Source organism: Ictalurus punctatus, chromosome 22, assembly GCF_001660625.3.
Source record: "Ictalurus punctatus breed USDA103 chromosome 22, Coco_2.0, whole genome shotgun sequence".
Lineage (NCBI taxonomy): Eukaryota > Metazoa > Chordata > Actinopteri > Siluriformes > Ictaluridae > Ictalurus > Ictalurus punctatus.
Genome location: NC_030437.2, coordinates 3546874 through 3568341, shown reverse-complemented (window position 1 = coordinate 3568341; position 21468 = coordinate 3546874). Strand labels below are relative to the sequence as shown.

The 21468-nt window shown below is 39.7% G+C and overlaps 2 protein-coding genes across 2 annotated transcripts; both read right to left on the bottom strand.

Annotated features, from left to right (window-relative positions):
- Nucleotides 1-30: 30 nt before the first annotated feature.
- On the bottom strand, nt 31-8052 carry zgc:64051 (leukocyte surface antigen CD53). The gene is made up of 8 exons (XM_017452527.3): nt 7901-8052; nt 6721-6794; nt 5539-5727; nt 3588-3662; nt 2808-2909; nt 2372-2470; nt 2128-2211; nt 31-1006 (listed from the first exon to the last, which is right to left on the bottom strand). The coding sequence occupies exons 2-8, from the start codon at nt 6775-6777 to the stop codon at nt 938-940; spliced, it is 675 nt and encodes a 224-aa protein (XP_017308016.1). The 5' UTR covers nt 6778-6794; nt 7901-8052; the 3' UTR covers nt 31-937.
- A 4172-nt stretch (nt 8053-12224) lies between these two features.
- On the bottom strand, nt 12225-18850 carry lman2lb (lectin, mannose-binding 2-like b). The gene is made up of 8 exons (XM_017452494.3): nt 18506-18850; nt 17737-17855; nt 17091-17208; nt 16773-16855; nt 16441-16602; nt 15976-16090; nt 14882-14998; nt 12225-14427 (listed from the first exon to the last, which is right to left on the bottom strand). Exons 1-8 carry the CDS (start codon nt 18708-18710, stop codon nt 14285-14287), a joined length of 1062 nt encoding a protein of 353 aa, XP_017307983.2. The 5' UTR covers nt 18711-18850; the 3' UTR covers nt 12225-14284.
- Between the last annotated feature and the right edge of the window lie 2618 nt (nt 18851-21468).

Below are 21468 nucleotides of genomic sequence, written 5' to 3'. Positions count from 1 at the left end.
GGTCATTGACCAAAACATCACATCATGCTCTACTTTTTCACCCGAAAAGTTTATTTTTTTACTGGCAAAGAGGAAGTAGCAATGTGCAGCAGTTAGCAAAGTAATAACAATGCAAGAAAAGAACACAAATAATGTTCATGTCTAAAGCTAAACTTAAATAAGGTTTAGCTATGTACAGTGGAGTTTATAGTTCTAGAAAAAAATGGAAATAAAAATGTAAAAATACAGTATAGTACACCAACTACTTCCCTATTAAGGAACATGATATTTAAGATTATATTAAAATAAAATAAACAACATGCACACTTAGCATGGTATCCTCAACTATACAGGTACATAAAAAGTAAATTTGGGGAATTTAGACAGCAATTTCCATGTATGTGGACTTTTGGGCATGGGAGCGGGCTTTACATGTTACATGAAGTTAAATTGCACATTGGAACGGCTAATACATCTCATAAAAGTGCTTGTGTTAAAGACTGCAACATGTTCTGATGTCAGTATTATCATTAAAAAAAAAAGATGATGATCCAATAGCTGAATAAAACTGGGAATATATATCAGTATATTTGGTCCAGCCTGATATTGCACTATACTATATTTGACGTAACGATTAAGAAGGCAGCGTTCTGTCATTATAGTTTACCATTGATCCAGTCTCATATGCTTTTCCTGTACACGCAATACAATTTATGGAAATATGGAAATGGCATAATTCATTCGCCAGAACGTATAAATTCGTATGCGTTAATTAAACTGCGCACCAGTACACGTGTGTCATGTTCACAATTTATATATCAGAATAGTCATCTAGAGGAGAGTCGCGAAGTTTAATGATGAAATGATAATGGTGTAAATGGAGGACAAGCTTTCTCAGCCATTCTCTTCCACTCCTCTTTGTCTCTCTTCTGCATTGTGGGAAATCTGACATGGCCGTTCACTTGTATCCAAGTCCAGTTTTGCTGATGTGGCAGAACAGGGTCATGGAGAAGCACATACCCAAAACCTACAGCCAGAGAGAGAGAGCAAAATGAGCATAGGAAGAGTGCACAAAAAGAAACGAATCCTGAATCACAGTGAGATCTGCATTGTGTACGGCAAATAATTCAAATTAACAGCACTACTGTAGGTTTAATAATCTCCTATATACACCACAGTGCTGTTAAATTCTCAATTCGGATCGGTCAGAAAGTGTCGATTCACTTCTGATGATAACGTGACATGACATGACAACAGATATCTTTTGTTCTCTTCTTTTAGCTGGTAAAGCTGGGTGTGGTTGTGTTGCCGAACACAACCACATTTGACTCTGTGGTTTTCATGGTGACTAGCTAGGAAGTTGTGTTTGACCAACTTCCCAGCTAATTAGCTAGCAATGTGAGTGAGTAACAATCTGATCTCTCTCTCTAACAAATGTACACTTTTATGGCTAAAGGTTTGTGGACACCTGACCATCACATTTGTGCATGTTAAACATCGCTTTCCAGATTTAGTCCCCCTTTGCAGTTATAATAAGCTCCACCCTTCTGGGAAGGCTTTGCACTAGATTGTGGAGTGTGGCTGTGGGGATTTGTGTTCATTCAGGCGCTAGAGTATTACTGAGGTCAGGCTCAGTGCAGGACATTCGAGTTCTTCCACTCCAACCTTGTCAAGCCGTGTCTTCATGGAGCTCGCTTTGTGCACAGGGGCGTTGTCATGCTGGAACACTTTTGGACCTGTTAGTTCCAGTGAAGGGAAATTGTAAAGCTACAGCATACAAACACATCCTATACAGTCGTTTGCTTCAACTTTGTAGCAACAGTTCGTGGAAGAACCACATTTGGGTGTGATGCTCAGGCGTCTACATACGTTTGGCCATGTAGTGTACATCCTGTTTGCCTAAAATTCCTTTACACTCATCTACTCAAGACTTCTATCTAAAACCTCATCATTTAATTTTTTTTTATCTCGAAGGTCTTACTGAAAGTATTTTTGTCCACTTTGCTTGGGAATGTTCTTCCAAAAATCAGACCCTTTCAAAACCCTAACTTTTATTCCTTTATGCATAACGAAGTCATAATAATAATAATAATAATAATAAGGTGTAGCATCGTAATGTCGTGGAGGGTGAGATATGACAGTTTCTACCTCGATGCTGCATATGATGATGACTGCGATCCCGGTTCCTAGAAGATTGTGTTCAAACCAGTCCTTCAGTTTCAAATAGCAGCCCTACAAAACACACACACACACACACACACACACACACACACACACACACACACACACACACACACGTGTCCTTGTTACATTTCACACTGGCCATTTTATAGCAGTACAGTAACAATATTTAAAAAAAATAAAATAAAATACAATTAGAAAGTTGTCATACCTTCCAGGCTGTGGTGATTGTACATGGCGCTGTAGAGCAACATGAAGCCGGTATAGCTGTTCCCCAATCCGATGCGTTTTTTACTCCACAGCACTGGAACTACAGCCATGTAGGAAAGACCAAATTTCACAGAAGGCCTCATTACATGTAAATGTACTTATATAGTGCTTTTTTTTTTTTTTTTTTTTACCTTAGCGGTTCTACAAAGCCTTTTACACTGTTTCTCATTCACCCATTCACACACCTACACACACGCCAATGGTAGCAGAGCTAGGTGCTAGCTTGCCATCAGGAGCAACTTGGGGTTCAGTGTCTTGCCCAAGGACACTTCGGCATGTGGAGTCATGTGGGAATCGAACCGTGGACAACCACCGCTCTACCACCTGAGCCACAGCCGCCCATTTTTGACTCCTCGAATATTACTGTTACGACTTACAGTTTCCTGAATGGTGTTCCAGTCAATGGTTGCGTTATTTGCTCCTCCATTTTGCTCTTTGCTGAGGCTGTTCGTCAGTTCTTCCATGATGAACCTGTCAATCTACAAGCAGTACAAAGTCTACCATGAGTCTTTCTTCAGCTCTTCAAAACGCATTCAGCCTGTCCTCATGACTCTAGTCTAGACATTCTAGCTGCTCTGGTTTTTTATAACATCATCAACGAAGGCATTTTAATCCTTCAGGTAATTTTCAGGTAATTTCTTGCATCACTTATATTGTTAAACCCCAGCCCTATTTTGTTCAAGGCACCCCAACTGTTACAATTATCTGTTGTTGGTTTTTTTTTTTTTTTTTTTTTTTTTTACAGAATGTAACTTTCTCATGGCTGAAATCTATAGCTATATGTACAGAAAAAAGCTGCGTTATGTCAAGGTGAGTACGTATCTTACATACAAGATTTTGAAGCCAGCATAACGCTGTGTTATGCAAAGCTTAAAGGCTAGCACAGAGCTAAGAACCTACAAATTACAAAACTACCATAAAGCTGGAATACACAAAGGGGCGTCGACTGTTCACCGGGACTGATGTCATGGACGCAGACGTGTCGCCCGACATGGTCAGTTTTATATTCTTACATTATTCCGGATCTGTCTTCTTCTAATCCCTGCGCTGAATCTGGTTTCCTCTGAGGATCCATAAACAAGCTACAAGATCTGAATTGCTGTTGTCCAAAATATCTTTTGTTAACTTTTACACTAATGTAAAAGTGGTTTTCTTACATCGTGCTCGTACAAAAGCAGGAGGCAGGCCACGGTCAGCTCGGCCAACATCAGCAGGAACAAGAGAATGAAAAACTGAAAGCAAACATCAGACATAAACTGAATTACAAAACAATATTTTCTAGGTGTGTGTATATATATATATATATATATTCATAATGTATCAACCCCCCCACCAAAAGAAAAAAACAAAAAACCAAATATACTGTAGTATTCTCTGCTAATTTGCTGATTCATTCACTCGGCACTCGGTACTGTCCTGCTGACTAAATTTCTTGTTATTAATCTCTTTTTACTGTGTCCACGCGCTCTTCTCTGTTTTGATGATGGCGTCGCATTTGAACTTTTTAGCAGCCAGTACTGTGTTACCAAACCAAACTGATTTCCAGTGAATGTCCATTTCACTCAGTATGTATCTATTTAATAACCTGATCACAGACCACTTAGCTAACAAGGTTTTAGATATATTTAGACAGACTGACTCCATTTACAGCTAAGTTTCTGTCTTTGTTTGGCTCCGTGTATTGGGAATTTTGTTGGGTGTGGCTACCATTTTGTTCAGGAATTAAGTTTGTGTATGTGTGCATTTTTTTTTTTATTTTGCATAGTAAGCGAGAATGGTAAAGTCAGTGGGATTTTGTGTGTGTGTCTGTGTGTGTGTGTGTGTGTGTGTGTGTGGTATAGGGAAGTTAAGCTGCTGGTGTGTCACAGTTGGCTTGGGATTTAAAAAAAAAAAAAAAAAAATGTTTTGGCCTTGCTCATACCTAAAGCAATAAAATAAACCAAACAGAATGACACGGTCGCCTGATTTTTGTTTCATTTTGGTTTAGTTTTGTGCTTCCTCATCCGACCCCCGTGACCCAGGGCTGCCATGACATGTTTTCTTACAGTAGAGCTGGCAATGTTTGTAAGTGGCAGGAAACGTCAAGGAGTCAACCTAACTGTTTAACAAGTCTAAACTTTGTGAATGAAACCTACAACCCATCACTGCAATCTATTTGTTGCTACATACTTTGTACATTTTGTATTTATCCTGCCAGTTTGTGTTGAAACAGCTAGCGATTAGCATTCAGCGGGAGCGTATCTACTGTACGCTCCCAGGGTCCTACGTTCCCCAGAGTTCTATGGCACATAATGAACACATGACAAAGGGTCCTATGTTCCCCAGTTCTCAGGCTCCTATATTCCTCAGCTCTATATAGCACATAATGGGAACCTGAAAAAACATGTTTCCCAGCACTGTATTTGCTTAATATGACATGGGTTGTTGTGGGAACTCGTCAAAAATTTGGTTTCTGTTCCTCAGCTTATTGAGGGAACTCAACAAATGGTTAGCTTCCATAGGAGAAAACTAGCATAGTATACTATCATAACTTATGTATATAATTTAATCTCACTGCTGAAATGTCCAAATACCCATGCAGTGATATTGTTAGATTTATGTGCCATATAATTCTGGGGAACATAGGAATAACCCCCATTCAGCTAGTTATTATTATGCTAGCTAACAGGTGAGGGATGAGGTATGAAGCTGTCGTTACTTAGCACTGATTTACCAATTTAGTGATTTTAGTTTCGACTTATTTAGTTGGTGTTCTTCATGTTTTACCAAATAATTTTTTTTTTTTTTCCGGATAATTCTTAGCATAATTATACTTTTACCTCAATAAACATTTTAGTGCTTTACCACATCTAATAATTTATCATTTTTTTGTCTTGTGTGTGTTTTTTTTATTCTTACCGTCCACCGCATTGTTATTGTGGTGATTTAAAATAAATAAATAAACAAATAAACAAATAAATAAGGATGCAGCTTCTGAGAACTAGCATAACTACCATTTTCAACATTGATTAACGTGTACTGATTTGACAGTCACCATTCTCTCCTTTTGGACCTTCCTTCCCTTTTAGGACACATTTTTTTTTTTTTTTTTTAGGTTTTAAGACTTACAGAAATCAAGAGGCAGCGGTTTTCCTTAAGGGCCCCCAGGAAACCCAGGAAGGACACACAGGTGACAAATATGCCGAGGACGAAGAGCGCGCTGGCCAAGTTCACGGCTGACAAGGATGGGAAGAGGGACAAGTACTTGGCCGTGGTGCTCATGTAGATCCCCAATCCAAATACAGCAGCTCCGCAAAGCTGTAAGCATCACAGACAGTTATGTGAGAATCTCAGAAACTTGGTGCTTAGAAGTGGCTGGATTTTTTGGATGAAATCTGCAGCAACAAAATATGCTTAATGTAAGCGGTATGTCTTCAGCATCCACGGTTACTGTTCATTTTACTGTAGGATTAGGTTTAAAAGCATAAGAAGTACACAAATGGTTTGGGAAGAACTCAAATTTACATGAATTTCCCCAATTAGTTTTTATTACATAAGGAATAAAACCCTATAGAAAAATAATCAATGACAAAGGTGTTGTGATGTGGAAGTTTCCAGTATTTTCCAGTAACAGCGCATCTTCTTATACCTCAACAAACTGTCAGCGCTCGCAGTTTGGATTCCTCGAAGAACCACACGTCATACTTTATCAGATACTAGTTGCATTTAATGTTATGGAAAGTCTGCAAAACAAGTTTCTATTCTCATTAGCATTGGCGTCTCTCTAAACACTCGTGTCCTCGCTTTCTCCGGAAGACGAATAACAGAGCCTGTTTCAGAAAGCATGAAAAGCGCAATGTCTTCCCTTCTAGACCGTTTACATCTCCGAAAACCTAATGCTCCAGCACTAACACTGGAGACTCCTTCCATAAACGCTACAAAAACATATCCTTACAGAAAATTTTTTTTAAAAAACTTTAACTTGGACTTTTAATCCATTCATCGTTACGTTTAGATTATGCGAAGCGTTCCTCCGTGCAATTCGCTGTGAGTTAGCTGTTACTATAGAAACCAGAACATATTAGAGCGCGTTAATATAAACGCTGTGATTTGCAGCTGCACTACTGTTAGAGTTGGCCTAAATGTGGAGTAAATTAATCAAACGCCTTCTGGCCAATCAGAATCGATCATTCGATCAATACACAAAGACACCTGGACAGTCAAGGACTCTTACAGAAAATGTCTCTCTCGCTCTGTGTGTGTGTGTGTGTGTGTGTGTGTGTGTGTGTGTGTGTTAGAACTGATACATACAAAGAAGATGAAGTTCACCGCACACATGGTGTATTTTAGGCACTTGAGGCATGACATCTTTCCTTTTGTGGATTCTAAACAGAGAGAAGGTATGTTAAGTTTAAACAGACGCCTGTGAATAGACAAACACATTTATTTCTGTCTCTCTCTCATCCAGTACCCTCCAGAAGTATTGGCACCCCGTCGCGATCGCCCACTCCGACGATAAGAGACTTCATTTATGTAAGACAGAGGTGACTTTTTAAAACAGTAGCATTTTCTCTCCAAAGTCTACGCGCCTTTTTCCGTATTATTATTATTTTTTTTTTCCCTTGCTTCCCAGTATCCATGTTCTTGTCTGCTTTTAACTATGACCTCTTTCTCTGGGGTATAAATATGATGTTGCATACTTGTACAAAATCCCTTTACCATGTGAGGGGGAAAAAAATACCCCAAAGCACTCTAATGCACAAATCAGGTAATAGACCTGAAAAATGTAAACAATTTTTTTTTTTTAATGGAAAAACATGCATCTACTTTGACCAGAATAGACACCCGACTTCCTCTTTCTGATATAACTTCATGTCTCACAGTACCAATGACACATGCTTCCTGTGTGCGCTTCCGAGAAAGAAAGAAAGAAAAAAAAAGAAGTGCACACAAACTATTGTGAGGTTTTTAATATTTTCAAAAACAAATGAATTTAGTCCAATATGAAAAGTGTTAAATCTTTAAAAAAAAATAAAATAAAATAAAAATCCCTGATAGTTCGGAACACAAACAATTCTTAATATTAAATATATTTCGGTTTAAGTGTGAAAATGTCATTCACGTAAAGCATGAACGTGACGAAAGCAAGAACGTAACGTATTATGAACTTTCGTTTTAAATCGTCACGATTAAAAGTTGACTTTGAGCTACTGTTTCGATTTGTTATTAAAGCGTCCACCGTTATTACTATTACAGAGTAACGTTTGTGCCTCGAATTCGGGAGGAATTCTGTGCAAACTGTGTAATATCTCTTAACATCGGCTAAAAATTTCCGAGCACAACACATTAATAGACTTTTAAGCATTGTTTAAAAAACAAAACAGAACAAAACTAAATAACAATCATTTCTTCGCTGAGCGAGGAAGTAAATGACTTTGAAACCGATCATGTTCAGATGACATTTTATTTAGAAGACACCACGCTCCCTTACCTTGACTGGATGAAAACACTCACTCGTCCTTGTGATCGCTCGGTTTCTGTCCGGCTGTGATGAGGAACACATAAGTTCGCTGCACTTCCTCTTTCTGATGCGTTTCCACTTCAAAACCGACCTCAGATCAGTCGCGATAAAAAAAATATTACCGCTAACACACATCAGCTAAGGTTACTAAAATACGAACAGTGACGTATGCAGCACGGAAAATGGAGGATAACTGATTAATCATGGCCCTCAGACCTCCGTATGACCGCAGGAGGTTATATTTACCCACTTATTTTAAGAATATTAAAAGCTTAAATGTTAATATGAGCAATGTGCATTGAGACACACTGACACTTGTACACAGGGTGGAAAACCACAGCACCACCACGGTCTTTTTTTGTGTGTGTGTAGGTGGGAGTGAGGGTGCAGCTTTGGAGGTGTGAAAGCATTGTTAAATTCATGTGAAAATGAAACTGCAGAAACATGAAGAACTATCAAACAAGAACTGTTATATTTATAAATTTGGCAGACCACATGGAATACACGAGGCTAGTATCGCTAACACGTGACTGCTATAGCTACCAGTTTAGCATCACGAAAGCCGAAACGTCGCACACTTACAGTCGGCTTGGTGTACGTTTAAACTGAAGAAATGCTTTTCAACCCATTTCAAATGGCCCTGCCTCTTACCCGAGTCTGCTGCTGGTACGCAGTGACCCCAAACTCTGTGCTGTCTTATTGTTCGCGTACATAAATAAGGGACAAGTCTGAGACGCGGTTTCGGACGATTGCGAAGGGGTGATGATTCAGACGTGCCGTTTTTGCAAACGATACACCAGAACAAGATTACTTGTTAGTTGACTTTAAACCTTAAACAATGCCTTGCCTGATGGGGAAAATCGTTGGATAGTTTGGTTGTTGTTTTTTTTTTAGTTCGAGACGTCAAAATCAAGCAAAAATGAGGAAATGAGTGATTTTGACCGTGACGTGATTGCTGGTGCCAGACAGACTATTAGAGTATTTCCGAAACTGCAGATCTACAACAAACGTGTTCAAGTCAGTGATTTATTCATACAGTACTGTTTATTAAAGTAAGTCATTCTAACCTCCATCAAGCTTCATCATCAAGCTGGAGACGAACGGATGTATTCGTCAGCCGTTCTTCAGAGCGTTTACATAAGGAATTCGGGATTCGTGAGAATCCTGTAATTTACACACAAGAAGACGAACTCATCGAAAGCTCGACTGATCGGTTTTTAAATCATATAAAAGTCACTTTTATGTGACGGATTAATATGCTGTCGAGTCTAAATAGTTTTTAAGTTAGACACGCAAATTCAATGAGTATTTCGTGGAACCCAGTCGTTTCATATCAAAGGCGTCGACTAGAGAGAAAGCCAAGACAAATGAGACCGGGCATCCGCTTGAGAATGCTGCTGTATGAAAGGACGGTGAACTCAGGTGGTGTACAGGTCGGCTCCTTTTACCGTCGCATCGTCTTTTAATGCTGTGCAACACTTTATTAGAGCCAACACTAAGTGACCGATCTGGTGTGTCTCAAGTTGCAATGCGCTATATACTGTCTATATTCCCTAGTGCGCCATCATCGGGCCTTCTGCTTTTCCGACATGGCGTCAGGAACGGTGCATTGGAGCATTTTTCTACACTTTGAATAAAAAAAAAAAGAAAGAAAAGCGGTTTCTCTGCTTGACGTGCTTAGTTCGCATGAGTAAAGGAGAATTATTATTATTTAGTTGTTTTTTTTACCATGATAAACTCTTTTCTTTACACCTCGCTTAGTTTACATCCAATTCACCTTCTCAGTAATCCGGCTCCGAATGTCGACCTTTTTCAAGGGTTTTTTTTGCGCTAGATAATCAAAGTGACTTCTACGTCTGTCACTTGTACCTCTGGGAAACCTTATTTACCGTTTACTTGTCGTTTTTATTGCTGTGAGCATTGCCTTTTACGAGAGTAAGAAGAAAATCTGTGTTTCTGACCGTTTGCAGATCCGGCAGAAACGTTTCGTTCTGTTTAGCATAGAAAAGACCGATAAATGAAGTTAGTTATCAAACAAATTCTAGCAAATGCTAATCGATGAATCGATATGTAGTAGGTTTTGCCAAATCATTGCCGTATATGTGTGTGTGTGTGTGTGTGTGTGTGTGTGTGCGTGTGTGTGTGTGTGTGTGTGTGTGTGTGGTTTCCTTTCTTCAGTTCCTCGCTCAAATCTTTACCCACCTCTTTTGAAGTTGCAGAGGACAGCGAGGGGAAAAAACTGGAACAGCGTAACCGAGAAAGAGGAAGTAAAGCAATACCAAAGTGATCACATCAGCGCACTAATGGGGTATTTCTTTACTACAGAAATGGACAGAATGGAGCGGAAACAGCCGAGATATGAGACGATGGTGCAATGGTTAAAGTGGTCAAACACCTGAAAATAGCACATGGGTCTGGGATGGTAAAGATGCAAAAGCAATTTCAAGATTATGGTTTGTTGTAGAATTTAACTGGAACTGGGAAGCTTGTGTCATTGTTTCTGTTGCAATGGTTTCGAAAATGTCGACTCTGAAAATGAACAATCCCTTGAACCTGTCCACAGTTTGTAAGGTTACAACCTGGAACTGAAAAGACTTCGTTGAGATTATAGGTCATGAATCAACACAAAATAGTCCTGAATATATAGATGAAAGGATCTTATTATGGTTTGCATAGTACTTTACTATATATATATATAGTGGGGGAAATAAGTATTGAACACATGAACATTTTTTTTCCAGTAAATATATTTCTAATGAGGTTATTCACATGAAATTTTCACCAGACTTTGGTATTAACTCAAGAAATCCACACATTAAGAAATCCAAGCATTAAAGTCCATAAAAATGAAGTTATGTGTAATAAAGAGGAATGACACAGGAGAAAAGTATTGAACACACTAACTGAAATTTATTAAATACTTAGTGGAGAAGCCTTTGTTTGTATTGACGCTTCAAGACGCTTCCTGTATGAAGAAATCAATGTTCCGCAGTATTCAGGTGTGATTTTGGCCCATTCTTCTAAACATATTGTCTTTAAATCTTGTTCAATAGGATTCAAGTCAGGTGATTGACTGGGATATTCTAACACTCTAATCTCACGGTAAAGGGCTCCATTCATCATTCCTTCAATTATATGAAGTCTGCCAGTACCATGTGATGAAAAACAGCCCCACACCATGATGCTTCACCTCCACTCTTCACTGTTGGTATAGTGTTTTTAGGGTGATGTCAGTGCCATTTCTTCTCCAAACATGGTGTGTAGTATGACAGACAAAAAGTTCAATGTTGCTCTCGTCTGTCCAGACTACACTCTCCCAGTATTTCATAGTCTTGTCCAGATGAGTTGTAGCAAACTTTAAACGAGCTTCGACATGCCTTTTCTTTAGTAATGGAGTCATGCGAGGCGAGCGTGAGCAGTGGTGTGCATTGCCTATTGTTTTCTCTGTGACGATGGCACCTGCTGCCTCCAAGTGTTTCTGGAGCTCTTTCCAAGTGGTCCTTGGCTCTTGGGCTACGCTTCTGACTATTCTTCTGAGTCCCTGGTCAGAAATCTTGTGAGGAGCTCCTGTGCGTGGCCGGTTGATGACGGAATGATGTTGCTTCCACTTGTGAAAATGACCCCGATGGTGTTTTCTGGAAGATTCAGAAGTTTTGAAATATGTCTGTATCTGATTCCATCAATATGTTTTGCAACAATAAGGTTGTGAAGGTCTTGGGAGAGCTCTTTGCTTTTACCCATCATGAGATGTTTCTTGTGTGACACCTTGGTAACAAAAAGCCTTTTTATAGACCTCAATTTACTAACCCAGCTGATATTCATTTGCACAGATAGGGGGTATAATTACTTTCTAACTACTTATGGAGTTCAGCTGATTCCTTGCCTTACCTTGCCTTGGAGAACTGCTTTTTCTTAGCGTGTTCAATACTTTTTTCCCCATGTCATTCCCCGTGATGAATTGTAAACAATTTTTAAGAGACTAATAATGTATTTGAAAAATAATGTATTTGATAATAAAATTTCATGTGAATAACCTCACTGGAAATATATTTACTGAAAAAAATTGACACGTCCAACACTTTCTTCCCCCACTGTGGATTTTTATAAAGTTTATGTTTGTCCACAGGCTACTAATCTGACATCTCTTATACACTTTTCTGGCTAGAAGCTACAGGGTCCTGTAGGTGCTCTTCACTGCTTTGAAACACTAGTACTGGTTTAGATTATTGTATTTCTGAGGATCTCGTGTTCTTACCAAACTGTGTACATCAAAATAACACACACACATTTCAGCTTATGAAAACGGTGTTATAATCCTTTATTTTGAACATTCTAACAAATATTAGGACAAAGTGATCGGAGAACTGTTATGAAAATGAATTAGTCTCTAAATCGTTAATCCAGCAGCTTCCGAAATCACTGAACAAGAACTTATAAAAGCAAATTTGACTTAGGTCCAGTCTTGCAGCCAAGAACAATTTTAATTCAATCAATTATCAACCCCAAATACACTTTCTTTATTTTCTTGTTCAAATGATATTTCTCAGACATTCAGCATTCCTGTGATTTCAAAATAAGACACTGAATTAGAGGTCTAATGTGGGTAAGAAGCTTGATGAATTTAATATTCTATATAAATTTCAATATGTAAGCAAATTACGTTTCCATTAAAAGACCCCTTTAATCCAGCAAGCATTCTTCATAACAAAATCACGCCAAAGCCACAGTATAGTACAAGCCAATGACGTTACGAGCCAATTACCGACCAGAGAAATAAATTCCGTTCGGTGATGAATTGTAAACAATTTTTAAGAGACTAATAATGTATTTGAAAAGAAAAGCAACCAACCAATCAAAACGAGAGCAATTAAAGGAAATAAATTTCAAATAAAGCACCAAAATGTTGAAAAATTTGTTCTTTGAGCAGTAACACATTGTTTTTAACAGCATTTTAGCATTTAATCACAGAGTTGTGACTGATTTTAAAGCGTTTGTGTAAACAAAAACCACACTATAACCGAGTACAGTTACAGACTCGGCAGACTTCAGTGCATTACTATTCACAGACTTAAAAAAAAGAATAAAAATTAACCTACTAAACCCCAAAATATTGCTTCTCATTCATTTTTGATCTTTGTGATCATAGGTTTTTTTTTATTTTTTTATTTTTTTACATTTTTAAATGCTACTGCCTACTGTTTAAGGCTTAGAAGGCAGGAAGGGTGCGTTTAGCATGTGGTATTGAAACATGACCACCAGTTCAACTTGAATACGATACGAATTTGATATGACTCAGTGAAAAGTTTTGTTCATTTAACACTATTCTTTCCATCCAGCACACCGGACATAACAGAAATGAGAGTTTGGCAGAGATTAAACCGTGTAAAGCTTTGTTTGGTGTATTTTGTGTAAAATGGACCTTTTAAAAAAAAAAATACTCGTGCGTACACACTTCTTTAAAGTTCAGCTCATGATTAAGGTCAGGGTGTGTGGGTGTATATTTATAGATATACATTTTACGGGCCTTGATACCCATTCGCTTCTAGACGCAAGCGCAGTCAGGCCACTATCTAAAATAAATTCAACGGATGCCATGACGAGCAAAAAACACTGAAGTGTGTCGTATTTTCCTGCCACAAAGCTCGTTCATGTGTAAGGATCTGCATGAGAGTTTTTAGAAAGCTTTCTCGAAGAATAGAATTCATTATTGTAATTTATTTCGCCATCTTTCATCAGAAATGTCATCGTATCTCATGTAGAAAACAAAAACAAAAGGAGAGGAAAAAAAAAAAGGATCTGATGAGTGCACGAACGTACAGCTGAGTATCTAGGTCTCTAATATGTAGGTCCGGTTCAGGAACAGACTTCGAATGCACTTGCTCTCACACTCACTCGCTCGCACACTCACTCGCTCGCTCGCTCGCACACTCACTCGCTCGCTCGCTCGCACACTCAGTGGCTCGCTCGCACACTCACTCACTCGCTCTCGCGCACACTCACTCGCTCGCTCGCACACTCACTCGCTCGCTCTCGCGCACACTCACTCGCTCGCTCGCACACTCACTCTCGCGCACTCTCACTCTATCTAGGTCTGAAATCCTGCGTTACAGGACAAATCTGGTGTCTCGCACTTGCACACACACTCGCACTCACTCACTCACTCGCTCACATACACTCGCGCACTTTGTTCTTTCCACAGCAACATTCGAACATCCTATAAACTTTAGCAGATGTACGAGAGAATCAGGACGAGGCCGTTTTCTCCCTCGTATGGCTCTTCGGTGTCAGAGGTAACGTCAGTTAGATGCGGCAATGAGAGTAAACTCCAGAGCGCAAAAACGCTCTCCGTTTCTCTCAGTAGAAGCGCTTGCGACTGCGCTCCTTCCAGCGCGCGTAGATGAACAGAAACGCCACGATGAACACTACGAGGCCGACCACAGAGAACACGAACAGGAAGAGGCGAGTGAGCACGCTCATGCCTTCATCAACCACCTCTACTGCAAAAGAAAGAGTGCAGAAAGAGTGTGAGACTGCAGCTCTCACAGGCAATTTTTTTTTATTCATGTACGACTCCATATTTATAATTATTCTGAAATTATTTTAAGATGATGGTTGGTTTAAAGTTCATATCCATGATTATAATATCTGGACCCTTTATCTGGCAACAGTAAGTATCGCCAGCTGCTGCATGTTACTGCTTCATCAGCGTCTTAATTTAATACAGGCTGAAACTGTGGTGCGGAGTTTCATTTCCATTTTTTCTTTTTTAAGTCTCGGTTTAAATAAAAAAATTCACGGGAACTCAACACAGTCAGGGCACGGGTGACGTCTCGCACCACACCGTGTGTCCGTCATTTTCAGTTTGTAAAGTCTCGGGGTCAGTCGTGTTAAAGCATCGCTGACTAACGTTACGTATTATATTATATGCGGTAACGTTTAAACGTTTGTTACCGGGAATCTCTCGGTAGTCCACGCTGGGTATCGTCACCTCCTGCTCGTTCTCCAGCTCCTCAGGAGTTCTCTCCACTGTCAGCTCAAACAGCTTGACGGAGATCAGGTCGTGGTTATCTGCAATCAGACATCACAGAGTTAGAGATTATAAAGTGAATCGAAGCAATTAGACAGATAATTAGCCTATCTGCAGGGCTCCAGATGGCGACTAGAATGGTCGCCAATGCGACTAACTTTTTCATTTTGCGACCATGTTTTTTCTGCCAGTCGCCAGTGTCCACAGTTACCCACAAACAATGGGAAAATGTACTGCACATTTTGCGCTAAAGCAGGACAAGATATTACTGGTAAAACAGAGTTCATTTCCGGTTCGAGTCATTCAAAAAAAGAAACATGGAGACAGTAAAAAACATAAGAACGCCAGGGATTGCGTCATTGCTAGGTCTGCCCCTCGTGCCACCCCAATCGTGAAAGCAGAGCAACGTGCTAGTGATAAAGTCGTAGAAAAAGAGATGAGGGAATTGAAAATAAAATTCAATGCAGCCTACATGATTGCAGCGGAAGAAATACCATTCACAAAGTTTAGCTCTCAAATTCTATTGATGAAGAAGAATGGTATGGATGTATCGAAGACATATGATAATGATACAGGTAATATGATTCCATATGATATTGCACGTGTTGTGTATGTAAAGAATACATGGTGTAAACTATGGGAGGCAGAGTAAACAAAGGCAGACAGTACAGAGGGGAAAGAAAAGGCAGTGTGAGGTAGCCGTTTAACAGTGATATCATCATATGTCATGTGACATCACTGTATTTTGGCTCCTGAAAATTTGATTTGACTGAATCAGACAGTAGAGTGAATCAGTGAAGTAAATCAGAAAGTGGAGTGAATCAGGCAGCAGAGTGAATCAATGGACCGAGTCAGACACCGCCAACACTGTGGACCGAGTCAGACACCGCCTCTTTTGACCACTGGGGAAGTGGTAGCTCAGATCTCGGTTCTCACTTCCTTCCAAGTTGGCGTATGAAGAAAATTAAAATTACTACGCATCATTCGAGAGGAGATGAAAGAAATCGCCTATCCAAACCTGACAGATCTCCAGTAAGCGATGAGGCACCGAAGTAATATCCTTGAGGAAGGTGGACCCCTGGGATCTCCACGCACTCCTTCCACTCCTGCTTCCCTTCTATGTCCATCATCACCTGCGGAGGAACGAGGCATTTCAAATGAAACATTACACACTGTCCTCCCCTCCCCTACTACTGGTTTTCAATGACCGTCCTGGATTTTGCTGAAATATGAAAATGTAATATGGCATTCCTCTCAGAGTCCATTTTATGCCACCAGTGACTTATACTGTACATTATTTATTTATTTAAGACACTGGCTGTGGCTGCATATAGAGCACGTGAACTATTGGTCACATGACGCCCCCCAGTGGGACCCTTCGGTCGTTCATGTACAAACACTATACAGAGCAGGTGTGTACGAGTTGTATTTGGAAAAATTGATTTATAACCTATGTGAATTTCGTATATGTGTGAGTGAGTACCGTCAGCGTGTTCTTCATGTATCTGACTAGGACGAACGTCTCGTAGTCGACGTTACGCACGGCGGCCTGGCAGCCGCCCAGATCTGCGTTCCTTCCGTCCTGATCGTGGTCGTACGCCACGGTCCCGTTTCCCACCATCGCCGAAATAAACGGAAATAACCTCTACAAACAAAAACAACAGGAAGAAATGTTAATGTAGTGACGGTCACAACGACAGAGACGGCGTTAATGATACTAAAGCAAGATACCATAGATAATAACTCCTCCCCCACACACGCACAGTAAAACCCGATTACGCCGTAAATCCAAAGGCAAGTCTATGAAACATATACCTCGTGCTGATTTTCATGGTTGGGATACGTGTCGATAAAAATCCCCAGGCCGGTGAAATGATTCATGTTCCCAAACACGGGGCCTGAAAAGGAAGCGCAGAGGAAAAAGGACAAACATCAAGATTCCGGAGGCTTCCATTTTAATCCGTTTTACATAGAAAACTGAAAAGAAACAAAACAAACAAACAGAGGAGGATGCATTTACTCTTTTTTTTTTAAAAACTTGGCAATAGAAAGGAATTTAAAGAAAGTTAATTTCCAAACAAACAAATACACAACATTATAATGACAACAATAATAGCAACAACAACAACATGCCTATTTGCATGCGTTCTCTGGTCAGCCACAACGCCAGTCCATCACCGTTCAGGTTCTTCTTGCCCTGGCCATGGATCTTAAAGTGCACCTGGAGCTCCCAGTCTCGGATGTAAAATGGCTGCACGCACACACACATACACACACATATACATATATATATATATACACATGTATATATATATATATATATATATATACACACAAGAAATGATTTCTCTGGAAATATTATTCATTGATCATATGGTTAATTTGGAATTGTTGTTGTTCTTAGCATTCACTGTACGATGCAGAAGAATTTCCGCAGATATCACAGCAAAAAGCTAAAACACACGTGTCTGTCATAAAACACGGTCAGAAGATACCGATGAGTTCATATGCAATACGAAAACAGAGTGGTGAGGGAACGACCGTTTATAGCTGATAAACGATTACAGGAAGTTTTAAATTGAACTATAAATGGATTAAAAAAAAATACGTAAAAAAAAGTGTTGTTCTTTAATTAACGAGAAATTGTAATTATTGGCAAACTGCTGTAGCATAAGAGGAGTAAAACACTGCCGATGAGAGTAACACCAATTCATCACAATGTCCCGTTGACGATTTGTTTTCCCAGACGGGGTGTTTTATTTATACGGAGCACACTCACAATGCGGCTCCACACGGCACCCTGTCTGCTCTGCAGGTCTGGAGTCAGCCGGACGTACTCGGGTGTGATCATGGTGTTGCCCATTAAATCCCAGTGTGAGGAACTTGCCGAGCCCAGACCTGCATGCACACACACACACACACACACACACACACACACACACACACATTATACAATATCTGTGTATGTAACACTAATTGCACATGTATTTTTTCCTTCCTCCTTTGGTTGGCACACAATAACATTTATTTATGTATTTACTTATTTATTTTTTAAAAAAAGAGCTTGATGTATCAACTAATTCTAGATAAATAAAGTTAATTTAAGAATGATTATCAGAAAAATATGAAAATAACAAAGGGAAGATTTCTCAGGTAAGGGTGAGGATTAGCTACGTTTATTGTAATTACTCACCTGTCATTAAAGAGAGTATCAATTAGTGAGTGTGAGCTTTTCCTGAGATTCATTTTAAATTCTGGCCAAAACATTGTGTTTATATGAAACCTTCAACAGTTTAATAATCAAACTAGCTTATATAAGCAGTTAGTCACGTCAAATATCAATCTCTTTAAGAATTGTTTTTAAAGCGATTTTTTATAAACCACCCGTATTCCGCGTATTGCCCTGTGATTGGCTAGACGCGTTCAGGCTTTCGCGCTATGATTGGAAAACCGTGTGTGAGTATGAAGCAGTAGCCCAATCACGGCGCAGGAGGCGGGATTTGTCGAGAATACGGGTAGTAAAATAGCGACCAGACTCGTTCTCCCACCTTGATACGGCTTGGTCAGCGAATACTCCCTCTTAAGGAATTCCTCCCTCTGAAAGTCGTCATTTCCGGAACATCGGTCTATCTGTGCGAGGAGGAAAGCTAGAAGAAAATACACTTTGATGTTGTTCAGAAAATGCCGCGATAAACTGATAAAACTTAAACAAATTGCGCGGTGTTTCCTAAACTCGTTCATAGGGGCCGCCATCTTTTACCTCTTACTTCCGGTTGAGGCCAGCTACAGTGTGGATTGGCGAATGTTCCATCTAAGGACGATGATGATTGGCTGGGAGTGCTGCCGTTCAAGTAATCAGCCAATCGCTGTTCTCTACAAGTGCTCTCGGGATACAGTTTAACACCAATGAATTCTGTGAAAAAAAAGCACCACTTCGAAGAGGACAAGCACCTGAGGGACTTGTTAAAAAAATAAAATAAAATAATAATAATAATAATAATAATAATAATAATAATAATAATAATAATTTCAAAAGAGAAAAAAAAGACATACATACAAACAATAGAAACCTCATAGAATTTTTTATGGTTTTAATGGGAATTGTATTGGTTTTAATGGAAACTGTAATGGTGCCTGTGGGTCTCTACTGGTAATTTGTTGCCTTTTGTTGGTGACATGTTATGTCTAGCGTCCATTAAGGATCAATAAATGGCAATGGTTTTAATGGTTAGCTAATGCTTTGTAATGGTATTTGTAGTGGAAACCATTAGAATTTCACTAATGGTTTCTATTTGTTTGTTTTTTTCAGCAGGGTGGTGACGGAACGTCCTTGGTGTTTATATGTGCTATGACATGAACTAACTCGTTTCATGGATATTCCACAGCATTAAATGCAACTATAAACAGATGAACAGTATGATGTTCTTTAATAAATGTAAAAAATATGTATTGCTAGAACCAATCTGTAACTCCTCTTCATCACACCACCCTGTCGATATTTATTTTCCTTTAAGAACCCTTCACAAGTGTTTTAGTCCCTTAGTTTGTACAACTTTACCTCAGCACTTACTTTTGAATTTTTTTTTATTTCAATCTTACACATTACTTCATTTTAAACACGTTATGAAACCTACATTTGAATGACATACATGAGTGTTTTGAAACTGAATTTGTTTCAACTGAACGTAAATTTGATTTAATCCTACTTCAAATGCTGATGTAGACTAATATTTAAGAATAAACCGACAGAATTAGATTTCCAGCCTTCAGACAAAATTCACATCTGGGTGTCATGACATACATTTGAAGCACAATTGAAGATTAGAAAACAAATCACCTGGTCTTTTTCTAATCTTCAACTGTCCAGTTTGGGTGAGTCTGTTTCCGTGATAGCCTCAGACTCTTGTTCTTGGCTGACAGGAGTGGAACCTGATGTGGTCTTCTGCTATTGTAGCTCATCCACATCATGGTTTGGTGTGTTGTGCATTCTGAGATGTTTTTCTGCTCACCATGATTGTAAAGGGTGATTATGTGAGTCACTATATATACTTCCTGGCAGCTCAGACCAGTCTGGTCATTCTCCTCTGATCTCCCAGATAGCAAAATTTCTGTGGCCCAGATCCGGCCCACACCTGACACTCATCCGGCCCACGTATCACGTGGAATTATGGCACTTGGGTGGTCTGCTCTTGTTTGCCGGATTTGGGCCACAAGCAAGCCATAACAATGCCACATTTTTGCCAAAGGTGGACCACATTTATTTTGTGATATTTGGGTCATATTCACTATTTTTCCAAATGGGTCACTTTAGAGTCACATCCAGATTACACATTGCCATGAGCACCGCATCTTTGCCTAAAAAGGCCCACTTGTGGTTTGGTCCATATTTGCTATTTTACATGTGAGACACTTCAGGCTCATACCCATTTTGTCCGGGCCAAAAGAAGGCCATCACTGCATGAAGTGGCCCGCATCCGGATGCTATCTGGACTCCCTCATCAACAAGGTGTTTCAGCCTGCAGACCCTCTGCTCAAGGGATGTTTTTTGTTTTCAGCACCATTCGGTGTAAACTCTAGAGGACTGTTGTGTGTATGAAAAATCCCAGGAGATCAGCAGTTTCTGAAGTACTCAACAACCATGCCACGGTTAAAGTCACAGAAATCACACTTTTCTTCCCCATTCTGCTGTTTGATGTGAACATTAACTGAAGCTCTAGACCTGTATCTGCATGATGTTATGCATTGCACTGCTGCCACACGATTGGCTGATTAGATAACTGCATGAATGTGCAGGTGTACAGGTGTTCGTAATAACGTGGACAGTGAATATTATTTGTTGCTGTCATCACTTGCAGCTCCATATCTAATCCTGTGCAGATCGGACGTCTGTTTGGCGAATTCCGGCCTCTCGCTTGGCCTTCTGGTCCACAGAGTCAGTGCAGTTATTATATTACCTCGTTGAACGTGACCTCTGCAACTGCGGACAGTGTGACGCTCATTTTGACGACCTCTTTAGGCCCGTAATGAAGAGGGTAAATTCTTTGACGCCCGAGCTGTCACGGCCGATTAAACTGGAGACAGAGACGGTGATTAACACACTTCCTGTTCAGTTACACTTCCTGCCAGTGTCACCACCGAGACCTGTTCATACACCATCTCAAGCATTGAAACCCATTAAGACAGACTTTTGGACCAAACTGTATAACTACTTAAATTATCATATAGTACCTTAAAAATCAGGTAGGAGGTGTGGCTAAATGACCTCAGGACTAAATAAGAGTTGATACGTGAATACATGAATGGATTAATCACGCTCTACAGGAAGGCGTGTCAAATGAGCAGAACCAGGGGAAGAGAGCGGTGTGTGTGTGTGTCAGTGTGTCACTGATGTCCATTTTATCAGCGAACTCTATCTTGAAAGTGAAGGCCGGAGAGCGCCGTTACACTGAAACCTAATTCTTAGTACTGGAAATGAAAATAAAAAGACCCATGAGCTATTTTCAGTTTTACA

What these genes read in the sequence shown, in the direction of transcription:
- zgc:64051 (XM_017452527.3), bottom strand. Translation starts at nt 6,777, where the DNA reads ATGTCATGCCTCAAGTGCCTAAAATACACCATGTGTGCGGTGAACTTC. An exon ending in ACCGCTGCCTCTTGATTTCT is followed by an intron (nt 3,663 to 5,538) that starts GTAAGTCTTAAA and finishes GTTTGCTTTCAG; the next exon opens with TTTTTCATTCTCTTGTTCCT. An exon ending in TCATCATATGCAGCATCGAG is followed by an intron (nt 1,007 to 2,127) that starts GTAGAAACTGTC and finishes CTCTGGCTGTAG; the next exon opens with GTTTTGGGTATGTGCTTCTC.
- lman2lb (XM_017452494.3), bottom strand. Translation starts at nt 18,710, where the DNA reads ATGGCGGCCCCTATGAACGAGTTTAGGAAACACCGCGCAATTTGTTTA. An exon ending in GCTTACTGGAGATCTGTCAG is followed by an intron (nt 14,999 to 15,975) that starts GTTTGGATAGGC and finishes GTCTGATTGCAG; the next exon opens with ATAACCACGACCTGATCTCC. An exon ending in GGACTACCGAGAGATTCCCG is followed by an intron (nt 14,428 to 14,881) that starts GTAACAAACGTT and finishes TTTCTTTTGCAG; the next exon opens with TAGAGGTGGTTGATGAAGGC.